The following is a 20,905-nucleotide window of genomic DNA, read 5'->3' as shown; positions in this document are numbered from 1 at the left end:
AACATCTTGAGGAGTGGGGCATTAAAAGTTATAAAATTTCTTTTAAGCATTTCGGTCTTTCAAAAATATAGATATTTTCAGTACACAATAATGGCCATATAAAGCAAAGGAGAGAAGGCTCGATAGCACCATGCATTCGACAGTAGGTGTAGGCCACCCCTCCTCTTGTGTTGTGGGTTGGCGATGTGGTGCAGGCGCCGCTGATCATTGCCATCATATTTGTTATTAATTATTTATAATTTGAGTAGTTTAGAAACGAGCTTGGCTTTGACTATTTTGGGGGCCTGCTTCCTGACAGTTCCATCCACAGGGTAAAAAGTTGAAATATGCAACAAGATTTTTCACAACTAAAGTTCTTATTCCTTCAGATAGTGATGGACAACTTATGGTGGATGCTGACCTATTTTTCTGCTATACTTAGGATTGCGGAGAAGGTTTGCGTTTGCAGCAACACAGCAGCACATCAACCATCTTTATAATATTTGTTACGAGACGTCCTGCCGCTTGCTGATGAGATCCCACACAAGAACACAGAAAATAATGCACTGGTTTAAAATCCTACTCCTGACTCACAAAGCCATAAATGACATGGCCCCATCCGACCTAAAAAATGCTATAGTATATCACTCTCAAAATGCTCTCAAAATGCTCTCAAAAGGTGGTCCCAAGAGTCTCTAAAATGTGTTATGGAATCAGTTCCTGGTCCATGTTAAAGAGGTCGACACAGTCTTTTCATTTAAGACCAGGCTTAAAACATTCCACTTTGAAATTGCGTATGGTCAAGCCAGTTTCCCAGCTACGCTGCCCTAGGAGCAACTATGCTGGAACAATATTTAATATTTCATTTCACTTGCTATGTGTTCATTGCTTTTCCTTCTTCTTCTCCCACTTCACCGCGGGGAGTGGGACAGGCACATTGATGACCTGTGGACCCAGATGCTCCTCAACACCCTGGAGAGACTGTCTCTACTCCATGTGAACATTTATTCATCTGCCTCAAAGAACTGGTTCTCCTCCTGAGTGGCTCCAGCTCCACTTTCTACCTCGCGTACGCATGTCCATCTGTGAGAGTCAGATCTCTCCTTCACTGTGGAATGCCTCCAGGTTTCCACTTTTTCCCAAGGAGGTTTAGTTTTTCCTGTCCGAGAAGGAGGGTCTAAGGACAAGGGTCCTTGGGACATTTGTCAAAGGAAACGGGATGCTGGGACATTACCAAGTCCCTATGAACATTGTTCAATAAGATAAGATAAGATAATCCTATCTTATTGAACAATGTCGCCCTCCGAGGCAACTGCTGTTGTGATTTTGGGCGTTACAAAAATGGAATTGAAATGAATTCCTGGTTAACACTCAAACTATTCATTGACTGTAAAAATGTAGGCGGCCAATATATTAGTAAAGTTGAATGTCCAAAAATGTGATGACATTATTGTGGTGAGAGCAAGTGGAAAATGCGTATTTATTTGGTTTATGCTGTGATTAAGAGGATAAAATTTCGCCTTACGGCTCATTTTGACCAAATTTGCACAGGTTGATGCTGTGACATCATCTCACGACTGCTTACCCTCCAAAACCCCATCCATAAATAATGCATAACCTGCAGATAATATTTTCACAAGAGGTGTTTTCAGCCCCTTTTTACATCTACGTGTGTCTACAAGAGAAACCCTTCCTATGATATTGTTATATTAATCTTTTGAAAGACAAAGTAAGCCAAACTTTAAAGCAAGCAGGATCGCAAACATGCGCGCGACAGTGAGGGAATGTGATTTAACGTGTGCGCGCCTGCCTCCCTGACTTGGCGCGTCTGTTGTAGTTTATCTCCCCCGCCGACGCCGTTGCCCTTCTTCCCGCCTCATTACAAGCTGATGCTCATCCTTTTCACAAAATTGGGAGAGATTTCCTGCGTAGACTAAAGCAGGTGCACCCATCTGGGGCACAACGAGCTCAGGATGCGGTGCCACAATGTTCTGGGACCGCGCGCGTTTGGGTTTTTTATCTGGACAACGCTTTTAATCAAAGGTAAGTTCATAAACTCAACTTTGTCTTCACTAATATCTTCAGTGAAAACGTTATTTTTTATATACATATATGTTTTATAAGTAGAGCAACACAACAATGCCCAATCAATTGCAATATACTTATAACTCGTCAAAGTTTTTGTGTGATAAAAAGCCTATGTAAAACTGAATGTTACAAACTTATAAGTGACTTCAAATTGCTTTTCATGGGTGCTAAATACTATGCCGTAGGTGTGAATATTGACGTGTGACATTGGAGTATACTGTTGCTCCTTCGTGTCGTGGATGACGTGAATTCTGTTAAGCCTCTCGCTTTCAGCATCATCCACACCATCAGCAGACAACATCTGTGCTTTTATCTGCCAGTGTGAGACTCAACGGCTTTACTAAAGATACTAACCCCTGACAGTGCATACACTTTAATGTGCACGTCAGTCTGTCATATCCCAGTCATTTAGGGCTGAGTATGCATAACAGGTGTCTTTGAAGTCAAGATTACACTGTGCGTTCATGTTGTCCTTTGTGGGCTCAGTATTGTATAAACCAATAGATGTCTTACTTACATCATCACAGTTTTTGTAAGCTCAACTGTTTACCTACTCACCTTCAACGTTTTGCACTTTTGATTGCCTTGTCAGTTTATAAGGATGAATTTTCCAAGAAAATAGAGATAATCTATTAAAAAATACTCAAGGATACACGGCTATTGCATTTTTACTGTTCATTTGTCTGAACAAAATGCACTATGAAAAGCAATGGCTGCTCTCACCATAGTACCTCCTAAAGTCTTAACATCTGGATTAGGATTACATGCCCAGTGCTTTTAGGGCGGTCAATCCTTGGCTGTAAACATAGAGGATGCTCTGATGATCATGCTGCGATGAAGCTGGTCACATGATATCAGACTTGAATGGGGTATTAGTGGGTCTGATGCACATGCACTTCATCTCATGGTAAACATGGCAGCTGTTGCTAACTTAAAACCATGGCGCTATTTCCTCTGTATTGGTGTTCAAATTCACCACATCAAATAAACCACCTTTAGCCTTATTCAATACAGGACTTCATGTAAGAGGTGGGAAATATTTAGAAACAAATTTAGTAATTCGATAGCTGTTTTGATATATGCTAAATTTGAACATCAAGCATGCGTCTATGATAAAGAGGCTGCAAAAAGAAACTCTTACAATTTCTCTCTTTCAAAGTTCCATCTGACCATTAATTGTGAAATAATGAGGTGTTATATAAATATATTTACTGTATGTCCTGTTCATTAGGCCCAAATTCACTGGGATAGGCTTCAGTCACTCGCGACCCCTAACGGAAACAAGCAGTAGAAAATGAATGAACGAATATTCATTAGAGTCCATGTACACATACTGTATTTACATGCATTTTACTTATGCATACAAGCAAAGACTCTTGAACTTTTGAAGGTCAGCGGTTAATCACATTAAAGTGAGGCATCCACACATGGCCCATCAGAGTGTGAAATGGGTGGGACACATTATTTTGTCACCATGGGGAGAATTTTATACATGCAAGTAGGCCGTTGTCAAGTTTGGCGTCTAACCAAAAAGAGAGATAATTGGTCCATGTGTAAGAGAGTGTGACTTTGGCAAAGTGATTCTGTCAAACTTAAAATGGGCAGCACTTCACCTTTTAAAAAATGTAGCCTATCAACCTACTTTACTTTAAAAAAATAGAATTGTTAAACCAAATGAAATAGGACAACATTTCCACTTAACTACGTAAATACGTTTAGATGATGCATGTTTTTATTATCATTGTTGTACATCATCAGTATTGAGTATCCAGACTTTTCCTTAGTATTGAAATCTAATCGTGACAACACTACTCAGTTGTAAAATTGAGAGGAGCCTCACAGTGTATTTTGAATGTACACATTGTCTGATGCATGTTTTATGACGCTTTCTTAGAGCGCTGCCTCAACAAAACAATCGTTCAAGCATATGCTTGCAATTTGATGTAGCAATAGTCTTATTACTATGGGGCTTTGATAATGCCATATCACACACAAATAAATAACCATCGATCACTCCAACAAAAACATAGCACACACATGCTAATTCTGGCATATTTATATTGCTTATTCATTAAGGTGCACTGTCACTTCAAATAAAAAATAAATAAAAAAATATGGTGATTGTTATTTGTGAAGTATCCTTTCATCAGTGTGATTGTTATTTTACCTGATGTAATAATAATAATAATAATAACTTTTATTTATATAGCGCTTTTCAGTGACCCAAAGACGCTGAACATAATAAAAAAAGGGGGGGGGTATTTACAGACAGGGGGGACAACACGTACAGAACACATTAATATACAGATAAAATGAACAAGACAGAAGAAGTAGAGAGAAAAAGATGGGGATGTAACAGGGGGTAGAAGAGTAGGCAATGGGGTAGAGGAGGCTAGGGGTAGGGGAGGTCATAGGCTTGAGTGAAGAGGTATGTTTTTAGGCAGGATTTGAATGTTGTGAGTGAGGGAGAGTGGCGGACAGGTTGGGGGAGGGAGTTCCAGAGTCGGGGTGCTGTTCGGGAGAATGCTCTGTCGCCAAAAGTTTTGAGTCGGGATGTTGGTGCAGTCAGGGTGAGAGAGGAGGAGGATCGGAGAGCTCGGGAGGGGCGGTGGGGGATGAGGAGGTCAGACAGGTAGGGGGGGGCAAGGTGGTGAAGAGCTTTGAAGGTGAGGAGGAGTATTTTAAAGTTTATGCGCTGCTTGATGGGGAGCCAGTGGAGAGAGCGGAGAACGGGAGTGATGTGATCACGGGACCGGGTGTGGGTGAGGAGGCGGGATGTGATGGTAAATATTTTTTCATTTACGTTTTCATTTGTCCTTTTGAAGTTTTTCCTCTCTGCATTTGCATGAAAAAGGCTGTGAATGCGTCACCTCAGTTTTGTACTGTTCAGACCCTCAGGGAGAAGATGTCTGTCACTTCTTTGTCTCTGCGCTGCCCTCTTCCAAGTTTATCTGCTCCCAGAGTCCCAAACCATTCTGGGATCAGAGCTGAGTTGTGTTGTACGCCAAATTATGGCTTTGGAGTTCACACAATTGGTTGCTCTTAGAATGTATAACAAATACCGAAGAAAAAAAAAGGCATCAAAGACTGGTATTACAAAAATATTCTTATGTTAACAAGACGCCTGATGTAGAGATCGACTGATACAGATTTTTCTACTCTAGAGCAGCCTTTGGTCAATAAGCTCCGCAGATATTTTGAGGCCGATTTAGAAGGCTGAAGGCCGGTCTGCTCTACAATACTAAAGAATAATAGTTAAGAAAGACATTTTATAGTGATTTTTAAACAGTGATCACATTAGTGCAGCTTTTTATGGTTTGAAGTTAAAGCGTTTTTTTTACCCCAAACTTAACTTTAACGCCGATAGTAAAATTGTGAACAAATGCAGCTTTGTTAGCCGATATCAAAAAGAGCCTCTGTTCCCCACCCACTCCTCCCATTGGTCAGCCTTTGTCATGCTCAGAGAGAGCAACAGGTGGATTTAACAAATTACAAAATAAATAATATAAAGATATTAGTGAATATGTATCGTGATCAAATTTAAATTGTGATCTGGCCCAAAGAAAATCGGGATGTATATATATTTTGGTACAGAAAAACTTCCAGGCTTATTGAAAACCAGGTATCATATACCGGCACCCGAAACTAGGCGGTACATAATCAGTATTTCAGTATTTCACCTTGAATATTACAACTACGTGAAACATAGGGCTGGGTGATACGGCTAAATTCTAATTCTAATATTAGTACATTAATACATTTCAATTATATTTAAATAGATTCTCTAAATTGACTCTAAGTAATAGGTGAATCATTATTGTGTGAAATGTTTCTTCTGGTCATCCAGATTTGGAAACCAAACCTGCTCCATCTGAAAGCACTGAGCCAGGACAAATGTGCAGATGGGACACAACTGCATAGCTCCATGTTTTATATATGTATGTGCCAATACCTCTGGGATTTGAACAGTTAAACATAATTTGAAGTGCACACATACATATTAATTATATTAAAACATTTAGCCCATTCTTTATTTTTCCCTGCTTCATAAAATAATTCAATTTTGAGAAAAATACTATAAAACATGATAATTAATGGAACAATGCATTTCAGTTCCATTTAGATTGTATTTGTTAAGGGAAAAAAGCAAGAGATATTGGAAGTTTTGTATTGGATAAAATATGACTATGAATATGTGGAGAGAGAAAATGATAATATCATGTGGATGTGGTACAGTTGGGGCCAAACAGGTTGTATGGATGATGAATTCTCACAGTTGCTGTGCAAAATGCAGTGTAATCAGCACAATGTTTGTTCCATCTGCTCATTGTTCATTCATGATTCAGTGAACATTTCTACTTTACAGTATTTACCCTGTTTAAAATATTTTTGTCCTACGTAAGTATACTTGACATGACATATTCATGACAAATATATTAATGTTTGATTAATTTCCTGTTAATTACTTCCCACAATAATCTACTGAATAGCTCCAGCCCAATTTTCTTTTAACAAACATTGACATTGAGCAATTTTGCGCCCAGAGAAAATTGCCCGTCTCAAAGGACGACCTTGTGAAATGCAGAAATGGGTTCATTTGCAGTGTGATTGTAAAGTAAAACACGGTACCCAGGAGAGCTTATGCCCTGGGGCTCATGCAAGGGCCCTGGAGCAGTCTGTTCTGCTTATAAGGCACAAACTCATTTTATATGGAGCTCAGGGCAATCTTCATGTGGCAGCACACAGAGGTGCAGCTGGGTGACGGTGTGCACTGTGTGGAGGTCTTTGCAAACTCCTCATTATAGCACTAATGGACCGGCCCCTGTCCTTCATAGATTTATAGAGCTGTTACATTCACAACACTCTTATTCTCTATACTACACCATACAGTAACTTTAGATATGCCTGTTCTAATAACACATGCATCATTGGATATTTGAGTAACCCACAGCCCTGTTTGTTTTGAGGTGCAGTGACCTCTCTTCTACTGTAAGTTTTCTAAATGAAGCAAAGCAAACGCGTCATACTTAACAGAGAGTGTTTGTGCCAGATATATTTCAGGATGTAAGGTGGATGCCTAATGTGATTGGAAGGTGACATAGAGGGATCAATAGGAGTGATGAGAGACTGGCCAGAAAACACATCAGCTAATCACTTCAAAGTGACATTTACAGCTGACAGACCTGATGTACACCTGAATTCAGATCAGTAAATCATCTGAGCATATTTTGTCAACATGAAATGATAAGGCAACCTTTTTCTCTGTATGGTTCCAGATTGAGGAAGAATAAAATGTCAGGGAGATGAGTGGCATGACACCCTATATGATATATAATATATAATATATAATATATAGTATATAATATATAATATATAATTTATAATAATAGAGTCTTTATTTGCAGCGAGGCCTGGGATAGATTTATTATGAAAGAGCCTGCCACACTGTCTAAATCAAACAAAGACCTTCACAAGTATTTGTAAGGACTCCACGCAATTAAATGAAACATAAGACATATTTTAGATTTACGCATATGGCCACGTCCATAAAACTTTATACTGTCCCAGTGACATGTCTTGTTCCTTTTAGGTTATTTTCAAGGGGAGTACCAGAGGAAGCTGTACAAGGAGTTGCTAGTCAATTACAACCGTCTGGAGAGGCCGGTGGTCAACGACTCTGCCCCCATCCTGGTGGAGCTGGGACTCACGCTTCTGCAGATCATAGATGTGGTACATATCGTTCTTTGTTAGAAAGGCTCTTCTGCCTTTGACTCTACAATCTGTGTAAATAATTGGGATAACAATTTCCCTTGTTTCACATTAGAAAAACAAGAATATAAGAGGCTTGTACATGTTTTATTATGCAGACATTTTGCATTCAATCTAGTGATGTACCTGTGTGTTTGTACCATTTATTTAAGAGATAAGTTTTGTCTTTAAATTATTTGAGTTGACTAAGTCCTCTAAGGCCCAAAGCCAAAGTTAAATCATTTGGTCAGCCGCCTTGCTATGCAGTGTTATTTTTGTTTAGCTCTTCACCCTTGACCAACTCTACTGTACTTCTCTGCCAGTGGACTTTTCCCTACAACTGAGTCAGCAACCTGGAGGCATCCCAATAGTTCCTTGCTGTAATATCATTATTATTTCATCTATTCCTACAATGTCGTTTGGATTTGTGACAATTTCCCTCATATTATCTTGACATCTGATGATATGTCTTGTGATCCATATTAATAAGGTCCTCTCTGATCTGATCAGTCTTTTAGATGCTATGGGTCAGATCATTTGCTTCATTACAGACATACATGTATATGGTAAACATAAAATATAATAAATATAAATTTGTATTCAACTACACTTTAACTGCACTTCACTCTTACATGGCATGTTTTTACATATATAATACCTGAGTGTTTTCTGTTTTGCAGGATGAAAAGAACCAGGTGCTTATCACTAATGCGTGGCTTCAGTTGGTGAGTGGCATATATAAAAATGTATTTGAATCACATATTTGTCTGGTTTTAGTTCCACCTGTCCATATTTCATTGATTTATTGTGTAAGAACCAGAGCTTTTAATGTTTCCTGTGGCTTTGTTAGCATTGGTCATTTGTCAAACAACAAAGTAAGTTCAAATGGTTGAAGTCATCTCCCTTTGAGAAAACCCAATTTATTCAAAAGATGTGAATAGACTAGCTACTAGCATCTCTCTTATGCAGTACTGGACAGACGTTTACCTGAGCTGGAACACAGAAAAATACCCTGGTGTCAAGAATCTACGCTTCCCTTCAGACCAAATCTGGACCCCGGACATCCTGCTCTACAACAGGTCAGTATTATTTGGATTGCAATGTAGAAAATTAAATTAAATGAATCCAAACATCCAAATATAGCAGTTTTCATTCAGGCCTTGAAACAAAAGACTGCCGGTAATCCTTATCCATCTATTCTATCTATCCACTATTTTTCATTTGGTTGTTAATCTCAGTAAACCATTGTGCTTTCAGTCTTTTTATAAACCTGCGTCGCAATGAATCATGGCCAATAAAAAAATAAAATGTATTGAATGAAAGACAAATAAATAGGATCTCAATGTACAATTGTCCCAGGATGTGCATGTTCGGATGATTTTGGGAATCACTGTTCTGTTGACTTCATTCTGGATGAATCATAACTTTTCTGGTTGTCTCAATAATTTCTAGCATTTATTTAATTAGGGGGGGTTTTATTGCAAAAACAATACCATGTAAAGCATGTAATCTTACTGTGAGTCAAGTCACCACTCCACAGATATGTCCAGTAACTTGGCCTGATGGTGTCTCTTGTTTGTCTCCATGGAGGTGGATAAGTTGAATATTTGGAAAATTACAGGTAAAGCAATAACAAATGCAGAAGACAAATTTACACGTGCTTATCTCCAGCACGTGGCCAACTCTCCACCAGAAAAGTTACATAGTGCACTTATATGAGGTGGATAATACATTGCCATAACTAAAATTGATGTTTCAGATAATTTAAAACACATTTTCTGCTGCATTGCTGTAAACGTTTTTTTATTTATAATTATTGAGATAATTACATTTAAATTGTGTTTTTTGCCTCCTTATGTAGACATTTTCCTGTGATGTAATCAACCAAAACACACAGTAAATGTGAGAACAGAACAAAGGTTTGGGGGAATTAACCTGAATTTTAAAAGCTTGCAGCCTTTAGATTTGTCAGGATTACCTCTCCTAATCTCCCTCTTTTCTGTCCCATCATCACCATCCTCTGCTTGTCCCTGTTGTCCTGTTCATCACCTCCTGTTTGTGTCTCTGTCTGTCTCTCATAACTAACTGCCCAACAGTTTTGACAAATTATTTATGGGATAACGTTGATTTCCACGGATCACCACAGAAAGGAGAAGGAATGAGTTAGATGATTATTTTGACATTTTTACCTACAAATGTGTAATTTACTTTTCAGTGCATAATTTTCCTTAAACAAGCCTCTGTGAATGATTGATGCCATTGGCAGTTAGCAGCAAGCTATTCATAGCATTTTCAATGAACTTTTCATTGGTAATTTCCTTTCATTTGAACCTTATGATGTCTGGAGAAGTGTCATTATCTTTTCAATAGTTACCATGACTCCTGCGTATTATTTTTCTAAGTCATCCTAGTTCTTAGATTATACTCTTGCCCCCTTTGAAGTTGAAATAAAAAAGCAGTATAGTTGTGCACAGTATAGAGTGGTGTAACATCGATGAGGCGAGAGAAGGACGTCCAACTAAAGTGAACAAAGTGAATCCTGATTTAGCTGCACATAATACGGACAGAATTAAATCAGTCAAATAAATGGGCTGTGGAGACTGCGGCTATATTTTATCAATGAATGTTTCCTAATGAAGTATACAAGATGGAAGTAGCAAAACTGGTACAATAGCCACTTGCTGTCGGTTGAATTGCATGAATAGATGGCCCTGCATCTTATGTGGTGGAGCCAGAACCTTGTAAGATCCACAATTTATCAAATAAAACCATGCGGCCTTTGATCTCATCAGATCTCAGAAACTAAGCAGGGCTTGGCCTGGTTTGGAGACCGCTCAGAATACCAGGTGCTATTGTGTCCCGAGGCAAGACACTTCAGCAGCCAGTGTCCATGTGTATGACTGAAAATGCATTTGTGAGAGCGTTTACAGCATGTTATGTCATATATGTTCATTAACATACATTGCCCAGTCCAAATAAACAAAAATAATAATAATAAAATAAAGATATACATTTTTATTTGATAACTGAAGTGTGAGCAAGTAAGAACGGAACTATAGAGTTTGCTCGATTCTCCCTTTTGCCCTGTCACGATCAGTGTGCAGATCACTTTGTGCAGGTGTGGAATGAGGGAGCAAATGTTCTGGTGTTCATGAACCAGTCCCTGCCTCTGCTGTGTCTGTTTTCCCCTCTGCCTTGCCCTGTTCTAACATGCTTTCACTGGTCTCTCCCATGAGAATACCCACCCCATTACCTTTTACTTTACCTTTTAGGAATGTCTTCAAGTTCCACGCATTAAACTGCCACAATTGAATAATGCATTGTGTGGCTTTTGTCTCAGCCTTCCAACACAAGCATTATTACACAGCACACAGTCACTCATGAAGACAAAAAATATCTATCAGAAGTGAATTGCTAGTGATATTGTGCAAAGTATATCGGCCCAATTCATCAACTCAAGATGAATTGGTAAAAATTGACTGAAGACCAAATTTCAATTATCTTCTATCATCTTCCTATTCATATTAGCAAGGAGCTGGGACCAATACCAGCAACTATTAATTTTATTTTGGGTATTTAAAAACTGGCTCTTGATCATTTGCTTCATGTTATTCCCCAGTCTCGTTCCTATTTCATGTTGCCTTGTCCTGTTGGATAAGAGGCCAAACAATACTTTGAAAAAAGAAAATAGAGATAAATCCAAAATAAAGATTGGAGCAACTGTACTGTCCGCTCTCCACACCCTTTGGTCCTAAAACATGTGTTCAGAGTTCATTGAGGTAACCACCTGCACCTCCTGAAGTACATTTATTCAGATGTATAACTGTTTGTAAGGCATGAGTAGAAGTGAAATAATACAGGAAGAGAAAACCCTCAAACACAAGAAACTGCTTGGGTTATCACAGTTCAAGCCTTGGCTCTCTGCACTTTACTTAACACAATCCATAACAACTATGAAGCCTTCTTTAATACTTAATTTAGTTCAGTTTAAGTGCAAGAGCAAAAGAACTATAGGAACCTGTCACAGTGTTCCCGCGTGAGGCGCATAAACAGGTCACTCTTCTCACATCCTACAGAGAAAACATTTTCTAACACAACAATACACAGATTTTTTTTGGTATGCAGAATAAACTACATTTTCCTGCTGCCAACAACAGCAGGCAACGGCAATAAAATAAACCAAGAAAGCTGACGTTGGCAACTTTTTTCAGTTTTATGTTTGTCGGGTCTCAGCTGTTTCTCCAGAATATTATATTTTTTAGGATTTTTTTTTAAGAATCTATGTGCCTGTATGTAGATTCAGTTTATATTTTAATATTTGTAAACCACAATATTGCTTTAAAATGGCCAAATCATAGAAACAGTTCTATTGACTTCCTGTTCCAAACTGCAGAGCGTCTTCATTGTGACGTTTGACTGAAAGAAGCAGCAGATTTTCATTTTTTTTTCATTGTTGAAAAATTGCTTTCTGAAATGTTAATACGACATTTATTATCCGGATTGTGAATAAATTTAAAATAATACGTAATTTTTAAAGAATATATCACCTTTACAGTTTTTTTTCCAATGACGTGACACAATTCACCATTCAAAATTGACTTTTGCAAAACAGCTCACACAAAATCCTAAATTGAGTTTCAGTTTTCCTAAATTATGATATTTTTCATTCAAATTTAATAAATCTTCCCCCCAAAACAGGTTTAACCATCAAAACTCTCAAACATTGGTCAGGTGTTTGTATAAGCTCTATCATTAATTTAGTTCATTTAATGCGGGCTGCAATAGGGGCTTCGGGGCTGGTTTTGGTCTTGATAAATCAAAAATGTTTAATAGTAAATATAATTGAAATAAACGTATGCATATTGTATTATGCATACATTTATCAGGAATCAGGAAATATCATGAAGTATCAGGAAAACAAATTATATCAACACAACAAATTATATCAGCTTGAAACAGTTTGCAGATATCTTCACACAGATGTTTAAATACTGTTGGATGTCTCACGTACAGTCTTTACTCTCTGCTGAGGCCATTGTCCCTGTCATGTGTGACATTCTTTGTTGTTTGAATTTTTGTGCTCACAAATTGTTGTTTTTTGCTGTTATGTTTGAGTTTCTTTATTTCAATAGACTTTGTTAGGGCCAAAGTCCTTTACCATGTGTGAACAAACCTAAAACTAACCAAACTAAAAATTCAAAAAAGATGTATAAACAATTGAGAAAACTGCAAATAAACTTTCACCTTCAAGAACTGAACAGTATTTTACAACTTATATTTTGAATTGTTTTGTATTGTTTTGGTGTTTGGTCTCCAGTGCCGATGAGCGCTTTGATGCCACGTTCCACACCAACGTCCTGGTCAATGCATCGGGTTACTGCCAGTACATTCCTCCAGGCATCCTAAAGAGCACCTGCTACATCGATGTGCGCTGGTTCCCTTTCGATGTACAGAAATGTAACCTGAAGTTTGGGTCCTGGACTCACAACGGCTGGCTGCTCGACCTCCAGATGCTTAACGTGGACACGTCAACTTATATTCCCAATGGAGAATGGGATCTTGTGGGTGAGAAAACCTCTTCCATATTAACCGTCCTGGCATTAGATGATGTGTTCTAATAAAGAGGTGCTCTGTGTTTTCTGCACGTTCAGAGACACATTATAGACACTTTAAAATGTTGTAGCATAAGAATCTTCTGAATTGGAGGCGACTTGAAGGAAAAGTATAAAGCACATTTTCAAAGATTAATTTATGTCAAATGCTAATGCTATTCTGTCTTTTTGACCAAAAAGAAGCAACAATTTCAAGAGTAGAGCTGGTAATGGATAGAAAAAATATATAGCCTCAAAATTATATTTCAGTTTTATAAACATTATAATTTATGGTGAAGGATGTAATATCTGTAGATTAGAAAATATATATTGTGTGTCTGTAATTTGTCCCGTGAACAAACAAACAATAAGATAAGATATAATTTATTTAAATAACTGATTGCACTCACAGGTTTTTATTTTCCGAATCCTACTTCATGTTAAATATTTTGTGAGATTCTGAGGTTAATCCCAGTTTCTCCATTGAAATTACATTATGCTCCACTTCACATTTGCCTCCAGTTGTCTCCATTCCAGGATTTAGAATGTTTTGTTTGCAAACTTTGAACGGGTCTACAGATGAGAGTTTTAACAGTCCTACATTTACTTAAACTTGTGTGATCCTCACTTAGATGTGCCAGCCAAGCGTAACGAGCTGTACTATGAATGCTGTAAGGAGCCCTACCCTGATGTGACGTTCACTGTCACCATGCGCAGGAGAACACTGTACTATGGACTCAATCTGCTCATTCCATGTGTGCTGATTTCTGGTCTGGCTTTACTCGTCTTCTTGCTCCCGGCTGACTCCGGTGAAAAAATATCCTTGGGTAAGAGATGACAAGATGTGTTTAAGGAGTCACAAAAAGTTCTTTTTTTAAGTGTAAAAGCCATGGATTGGATTGAGCCATGTTTGAATTTCTTGTCTGGATACCTTATTTAACATTTGAGTATAGATCTTAGCAAATACGTGCATACAGATTCAAAAATCCAAATTTTTAGGCGTTTATAAAGCTTGAATTAATCAGGCAATGAATTGGATATCAATAAATCCCACAAAAGTCCCTAGTTAAGTCCAAGATTGTAAAGTTTGGTGTGTAGGTACTACTTTAAAGGCTGATCTATATGTCTCTAAGGGAGAAAAATACATTTGGCAAAAACATCCTTTGAAGTTAATAAGCATAAGCAGTTTAAATGAAATAAAACACATCTTTTTGTGGAGATTGGACAGTGTTAATATTTCCAGGTGCTTTTTACTCTCTTCCTTTTACTCTTTTCGTTTTACTCTCTTTTTATGTTTCCCTTGAGGGATAATCATAGTCAAATCATCTATCGGTAATACATACAGTAGGATACAGGCTCCTCAGTGGCAAGGCCCGGGGGTGGATGAGTATCTAAAGTCTCTGCAACATAGAGTAGTGGTCTGGGACAGTGCCTCTGGACTGGCAGATCAGGGTGTTGGTCCTTCTGTTTAAGAAAGGTGACCAGAGGCTGTGTTCCAACTACTACAAGGGATCACACTCCTCAGCCTCCCCGGGAAGTTCTACTGGAGGGGAGAATCTGTCCGATAGTCTAACCTCGGATTCAGGAAGAGCAGTGCAGCCCTCCAGGTGGGTGGGGAGTCTCTGCCGCCCTCCAGGTGGGTGGGGAGTCTCTGCCGCCCTCCAGGTGGGTGCGGAGTCTCTGCCTCAAGTGGATGAGTTATTGTATCTCAAGGCCTTGTTCAAGAATGAGGGAAGGATGGAGTGAAGTGTGTACAGTGATGAGGTCGATGTATTTGTTGTGGTGAAGAAGGAGGAGAAAGGCAAAAATATATTTTTTTAATCAAGTACCAATATATGACTGTTAATTCATTGAGTTATGTCTCCATTTTTAGGCATCACTGTGCTGCTCTCACTCACTGTGTTCATGCTTCTGGTGGCCGAGATCATGCCAGCCACATCTGACTCTGTACCTCTCATAGGTGGGTTTTGGAATTTTACTTTCAGTTTTTCTTAATTAAATATATACTTCTACTGCTACTTCTACTGTAGTTTTTGTCCAAAAACTATAATAATTAACCTTAGTTAGTCCTAATAAATCAAAAAATAAATGTGAATTCTGTTTAGGAACCCATTTCTATTATTTGAATAATTAATAACTGTTTAGCCTCAATACACATTCTAGCCAGATTTGAGTCTGCATCTTTTCCTTTGCCATTTACAGTACTATGCCTTTAGAAACTTTTTTGTATATCTTTATATTGTAATTACAATGTGTTTGAAATCATTACAGTGAAATCTGGTTCATGTTATCCTCTTTGCAGCCCAGTACTTTGCCACCACCATGACGATTGTGGGGATGTCTGTGGTGGTCACTGTTATAGTGCTGCAGTTTCATCATCATGACCCTCATGGAGGCAAGATGCCCAAATGGGTGCGTATTTTTGTTATTATTACTTTTCTTGTTTACCTTGTGACCCCCAAATGCAAGTGTCTTTTTAGATAAATATTACCTTGAATTCCACTGTGCTATAGACCTTATTCCCCACCCTAACCCTAACCTACTTTTTCCTCTTTTTGCCACGGTTCAGCACTTGTAGTTGCACTTACGGTCGAGCAGGAACTCTGTTCCCTTAAGTGGAGAACAAGAGAAAAGTCTTGCCACCTAAATAAGCCATAACGTAGACTGCTTTGTGTAAAATATCCAATGTTCATGTCAACAAGTCAACAATGCACCAATTCACTGGGTGGTCTGAAAACGACTCTGTGTAGAACTTATTTTTTCTTTAGGTTGGCAGACCTCTGTTAACTAATACAACCAGAAGAAGGATTATGTTGTATGGCGACGCCCAGACGGGCTTAGGAATAAGGTGAATAGATAAGATAACCTTTATTTGTCCCACAATGGAGAAATTCCAGTGCAACACAAATTAGGCACAGAAGTAAATAAAAAAAAAAAAAACAGATAACTTATAAAAACACTCTTGTAGAAAAACTCTCATAAAAAAACTATTATACTCTTAATAAAAATAATTATAACACTCTTATTTACAGCTGTTATATGGACAGCAAATATTCCACCAAGATGATTGGCATTATGTCACAGAATTGCACATGAATATGACAGTATTGCACATGATTATGAAGCTGAATGACACATATTCAGGGCTCAGTGTAATATTGAACCTTCTTTCTTATCTTCCAGGTTCGAGTGATCCTGTTGAACTGGTGTGCCTGGTTCCTTCGAATGAAACAACCCAAAGTTAAGCGCAGACGTCCAGTGTATAAGCACTGCCGTGCATCACAGCAGCTCTCCAGCACCAGCTCTATTGAAATGGGGACTGTCCCGAGCGTGTCTGTTCCTCTCTCCCAGACGTCGTGCCCGCCATGCCCCTCTGGGACCTCAAATGGATCGTCAGGCCTCTACTTTGGAAACTATCATTCTGTTGATAGTGCGCATTGCCCCACCTCTAGCGACTCTGGGGTTGCTCTGGAGGGTCGGGCCTGTGAGGATGTAGAGCCCCCTGCAGGAGTCAGCAGTGGCTTGGGTTTAGGAGAGGGATATCCCCCTCGAGAGATCCAGTGCATTTTGGACGAAGTGTCATACATAGCTCAGAGATTTCGGGATCAAGATGAAGCCGAAGCCATCTGCAGTGAGTGGAAGTTTGCCGCAGCAGTGGTGGATAGGTTGTGTCTGTTGGCCTTCTCTCTCTTCACCATCATCTGTACCTTAACCATCCTCATGTCGGCACCCAATTTCATAGAGGCAGTTTCAAAGGATTTCACATAATTCAATGAATTTGTCAAAAAAATGGCAAAAGGAGGTCAGAAAGACTGGAAAGGACTGGCACATATCACCAAGACCAATCATGTTTAATAACCAAATAAGTTTAGTTGATGTGTCACTAATGTGTATCAAACAGACTCCGGTGTGTCTTGGGAGGAAAATGTTTGGAATCACTGAATCTTGGCATAAGATTTTGGTGTGCTGTGTAATATTAAAGGTGGGCCTGGCTATACTCAATTTAAAATGACATTTTCTGGTAACATCATCTTAATACCTTCTTATCATTAATGATATATCACTATGTGGATTTTAAAAATATCACTTTCAAGTGCGGGTCAAAAATTCTTCAAAAAGCAATAACATCTCCATGGAGACGAGTAGGTGGTGGACAGACCCTCCACCAGAAAAGTTAAGAAGTGCACCTGTAAAATACTCTTAATTAAACTTAACTCTACATTTTGGACCGTGGTCAAAGGACACTGTTATTCCTATGATGGTTTGGTGAGTAGCTTGAAGTAATTACTATATTTGTTATTAAAAATATATATATTTTAGAACTTTTGCAGTAGTATTTCATCATCATTTTTGTCAAGTCTATGAATAAAGTACTGATATGATAAGATATTTACTATACATCAAAATTTTGCTTTGGTCAGTCATATGACGTAGTTCTACTACTATAAGTAACATACTTTTAAAAAATCTTCAAGTATATGTTTGTCATGTTGATAATTTTCTTCAGAGTTTGTTTGCCACTGTGTTTCTATAATACATATTCGTTTGGTGGTTATGAAACACTAAGGCAGGTAGTCGTAATGTTGTTGAAGAACTAACAATAATTACAGAAATGAGTAACAGCCCGCATCATGACACAGCATCAGAAATGTTTGTCAGCCCACTATTATGATAATTCTCTCTGCGGGTGTGGCGCTGGCCTAGATTTAAAGACCGGGATGAGTTTGGGAGAGGATCTAATTAATTCTTGTGCAGATTTTTAATTTTTTTAAATCTTGGAAATGTTTACAAAGAATATGGTAGAAAAAGCTTCAGTTGTAGTCATCTGGACTCAGTTAGAAAAAATAGACGTTTCGACTCTCATCCAAGAATCATTGTCAATAACAGAATTTAGGTCGAGAACTCTGATATTTATCCTATTCTGTGGTAAGTCCAGCCCATTGGGAGGAGCCTTCCTGAAGTAGAAAGAGTTGTTTGTTTCAACAGAAACTCCCCCCTTGTATCTACCGAGCTAGCCTATTCAGAATTTTAATGGGCTATTAGAATCCTCTTTGTCTTTGTGAGACCCTGGCTCAACCACCCTGAGTACCTGATTATCATCTAAATGTCCTGGTCCTGGTCCTCTACCTTTCCAAGGGTTCAGTATACCATTATAGATACCAGGAAGATTGAATCTTAGCCCTCCATTCCTGTTTAAAGAAGGTCTTTCTTTTTTAACAAAAATAGCTTCCTTAACTCCTCTTTCAAACCATCTTTTCTCCCTGCTTAAAACCTTCACTTCACCGTCTTCAAACTAGTGATTAGAGGCTTCAAGATGGAGATGCACGGCGCTCTGTGGTCCTGAACTTGTATTTCTTCTGTGCTGATAGATATTTTAAACCAGGAAACACTTTAAGACAAAAACTGGTTCATCCTAAGGACAAGTTGCGGACTCAAAACAGAGCAATGTAGTTTATTCGATCCAATGCAGTGAAGAAAGCTGTAAAGAATGGTACATAGGTGAGACTAAACAGCCTCTACACAAGAGGCTCTATCAGCACAGAAGAAATACAAGTTCAGGACCTCAGAGTGCCGTGCATCTCCATCTTGAAGCCTCTAATCACTTGTTTGAAGACGGTGAGGTGAAGGTTTTAAGCAGGGAGAAAAGATGGTTTGAAAGAGGAGTTAAGGAAGCTATTTTTGTTAAAAAAGAAAGACCTTCTTTAAACAGGAATGGAGGGCTAAGATTCAATCTTCCTGGTATCTATAATGGTATACTGAACCCCTGGAAAGGTAGAGGACCAGGACCAGGACATTTAGATGCTAATCAGGTACTCAGGGTGGTTGAGCCAGGGTCTCACAAAGACAAAGAGGATTCTAATAGTCCATTAAGATTCTGAATAGGCTAGCTCGGTAGATACAAGGGGGGAGTTTCTGTTGAAACAAACAACTCTTTCTACTTCAGGAAGGCTCCTCCCAATGGGCGGGTCTTACCACAGAACAGTATTAATATCGGAGTTCTCGATCTAAATTCTTTTATTGACAATGACTCTTGGATGAGAGTCGAAACGTCTATTTTTTCTAACTGAGTCCAGATGACTACAACTGAAGCTTTTTCTACTATGGAACACGCCTGGACGAATGAGGGTTTACACAGACATACAAAGAATATGGTTAATTGTGGGCTTCTTATTTGTCTATATTGACTTGAAAAGACAGACTAGGTTAGATTGAGTGCAATACCCTATGTTCCCTGCAGTAATCAGACGTCATAGTCATAAGTCATAAGATGAGTATGTAATTGTGGATATAAATTAAAATCCCTGCTTCAAAGCCAGATCTCACAGTACATTTGTGTATCTGCCATTTTGTTGCCATGTTGTTAAAAGTAAACATAGATAAATTGTATTTCCTAGAAACGCAGCCGCATCTTATTAAATATACTACTTTACTTCCTGTTTGGACAGGGGCGCAGGAGATGTGACTCAGATACTCAGAGTTACCGGTTATTCCACAACTGTTACCAAGCAACCAAACTGTAAACAATGAATTGACTTGCACAATAGTTATCATTTGACAACTAAAATCTTAAGACAATGCCTTTATTTTGTTAAATTAATGTTTAAACTGGAAATTGTGTACATTTTTCCTGCATTTTGTATTGAATTGTGTGTATTGATGATATAGCGGGATTCCCTTTTAGAACTCACTACTTCCTGTAGTTTTCAACAGTTTTTTTCTTCAGGAACTGGCACTTGATGTGAAACTATAATAAATATTTACCACGGGTACTATCCCACCAAATGAGTAAAGTAGTAATTAGAAAAAAAATCAAAACTTGTCTCATGTTTTCTTAATATAAATTAAAATGAGATGAGACATTACAAAACTGCACCAACAGCCAGTGGCATCGACCCCCTCCACAACACTATATATATTGTGTTGTACCACTGTGTCAACAATAGGCGAGGCAGACCTACATGACCTGGCATGACTTTGCTCTGGCGTGGCTGTGCTCTGTGTAAAGGACGGTTGGAAGTGACGATTACTAAAAAAAATGCCTGGCCCAAAGTTAAAAACACATTTCTGCACAGTAGGGGTTTGAATGAAAGCAGATGGCACCGTCATGCATGAGTCAAATGTAAAGATGCTGAACCCTGCAGGAGAGCAGCGTTTTATGAAACCAAGAAAAAATGAATATATAAAAAAAATATATATATATATATATATATATATACACATAAAAAACATATTTTGTTTTTTTAAGCCAGCATGCTATTATTACAAGCATGCTAATAATAATAGCATGCTTGTTTTGGCAGCCTTTTTTGCCAAGCCTAAACCTGCTTGGCTTGAGCTTGAAAGCATAATAAGGTCAAGAACTTAAAGGGTGAAGTGGACAAAGAATCATAAGCTTGCATTATTACTTAAAACAGACCTCAGAATGTGTAGTTCCATTTAAATCTCTTAAAACTGAGTAACTGTTGCCTCCTACTTACAGCAGATGATCCCCTCTACGT

General features: G+C 38.4%; 1 protein-coding gene across 1 annotated transcript; it reads left to right on the top strand.

Moving 5' to 3' along the window:
* The first annotated feature begins 1,810 nt into the window (after positions 1–1,810).
* LOC140352478 (neuronal acetylcholine receptor subunit alpha-7-like) lies at positions 1,811–17,678 on the top strand. The gene is made up of 9 exons (XM_072437746.1): positions 1,811–2,022; positions 7,658–7,797; positions 8,496–8,540; positions 8,785–8,894; positions 13,133–13,380; positions 14,039–14,233; positions 15,280–15,366; positions 15,709–15,818; positions 16,590–17,678. The coding sequence occupies exons 1-9, from the start codon at positions 1,953–1,955 to the stop codon at positions 17,172–17,174; spliced, it is 1,590 nt and encodes a 529-aa protein (XP_072293847.1). The 5' UTR covers positions 1,811–1,952; the 3' UTR covers positions 17,175–17,678.
* Positions 17,679–20,905: the final 3,227 nt, after the last annotated feature.

Source organism: Eucyclogobius newberryi, unplaced genomic scaffold (assembly GCF_026437365.1).
Source record: "Eucyclogobius newberryi isolate DKJ021-1_F unplaced genomic scaffold, fEucNew1.0.hap1 SCAF_11, whole genome shotgun sequence".
In the NCBI taxonomy this organism is placed as follows: Eukaryota; Metazoa; Chordata; class Actinopteri; order Gobiiformes; family Gobiidae; genus Eucyclogobius; species Eucyclogobius newberryi.
Note: the sequence above shows the minus strand (reverse complement) of the source record. Positions and strands in the feature narration are given on the sequence as shown.

What these genes read in the sequence shown, in the direction of transcription:
- LOC140352478 (XM_072437746.1), top strand. Translation starts at nt 1,953, where the DNA reads ATGCGGTGCCACAATGTTCTGGGACCGCGCGCGTTTGGGTTTTTTATC. An exon ending in TGGAGAATGGGATCTTGTGG is followed by an intron (nt 13,381 to 14,038) that starts GTGAGAAAACCT and finishes ATCCTCACTTAG; the next exon opens with ATGTGCCAGCCAAGCGTAAC. An exon ending in CGGTGAAAAAATATCCTTGG is followed by an intron (nt 14,234 to 15,279) that starts GTAAGAGATGAC and finishes CTCCATTTTTAG; the next exon opens with GCATCACTGTGCTGCTCTCA.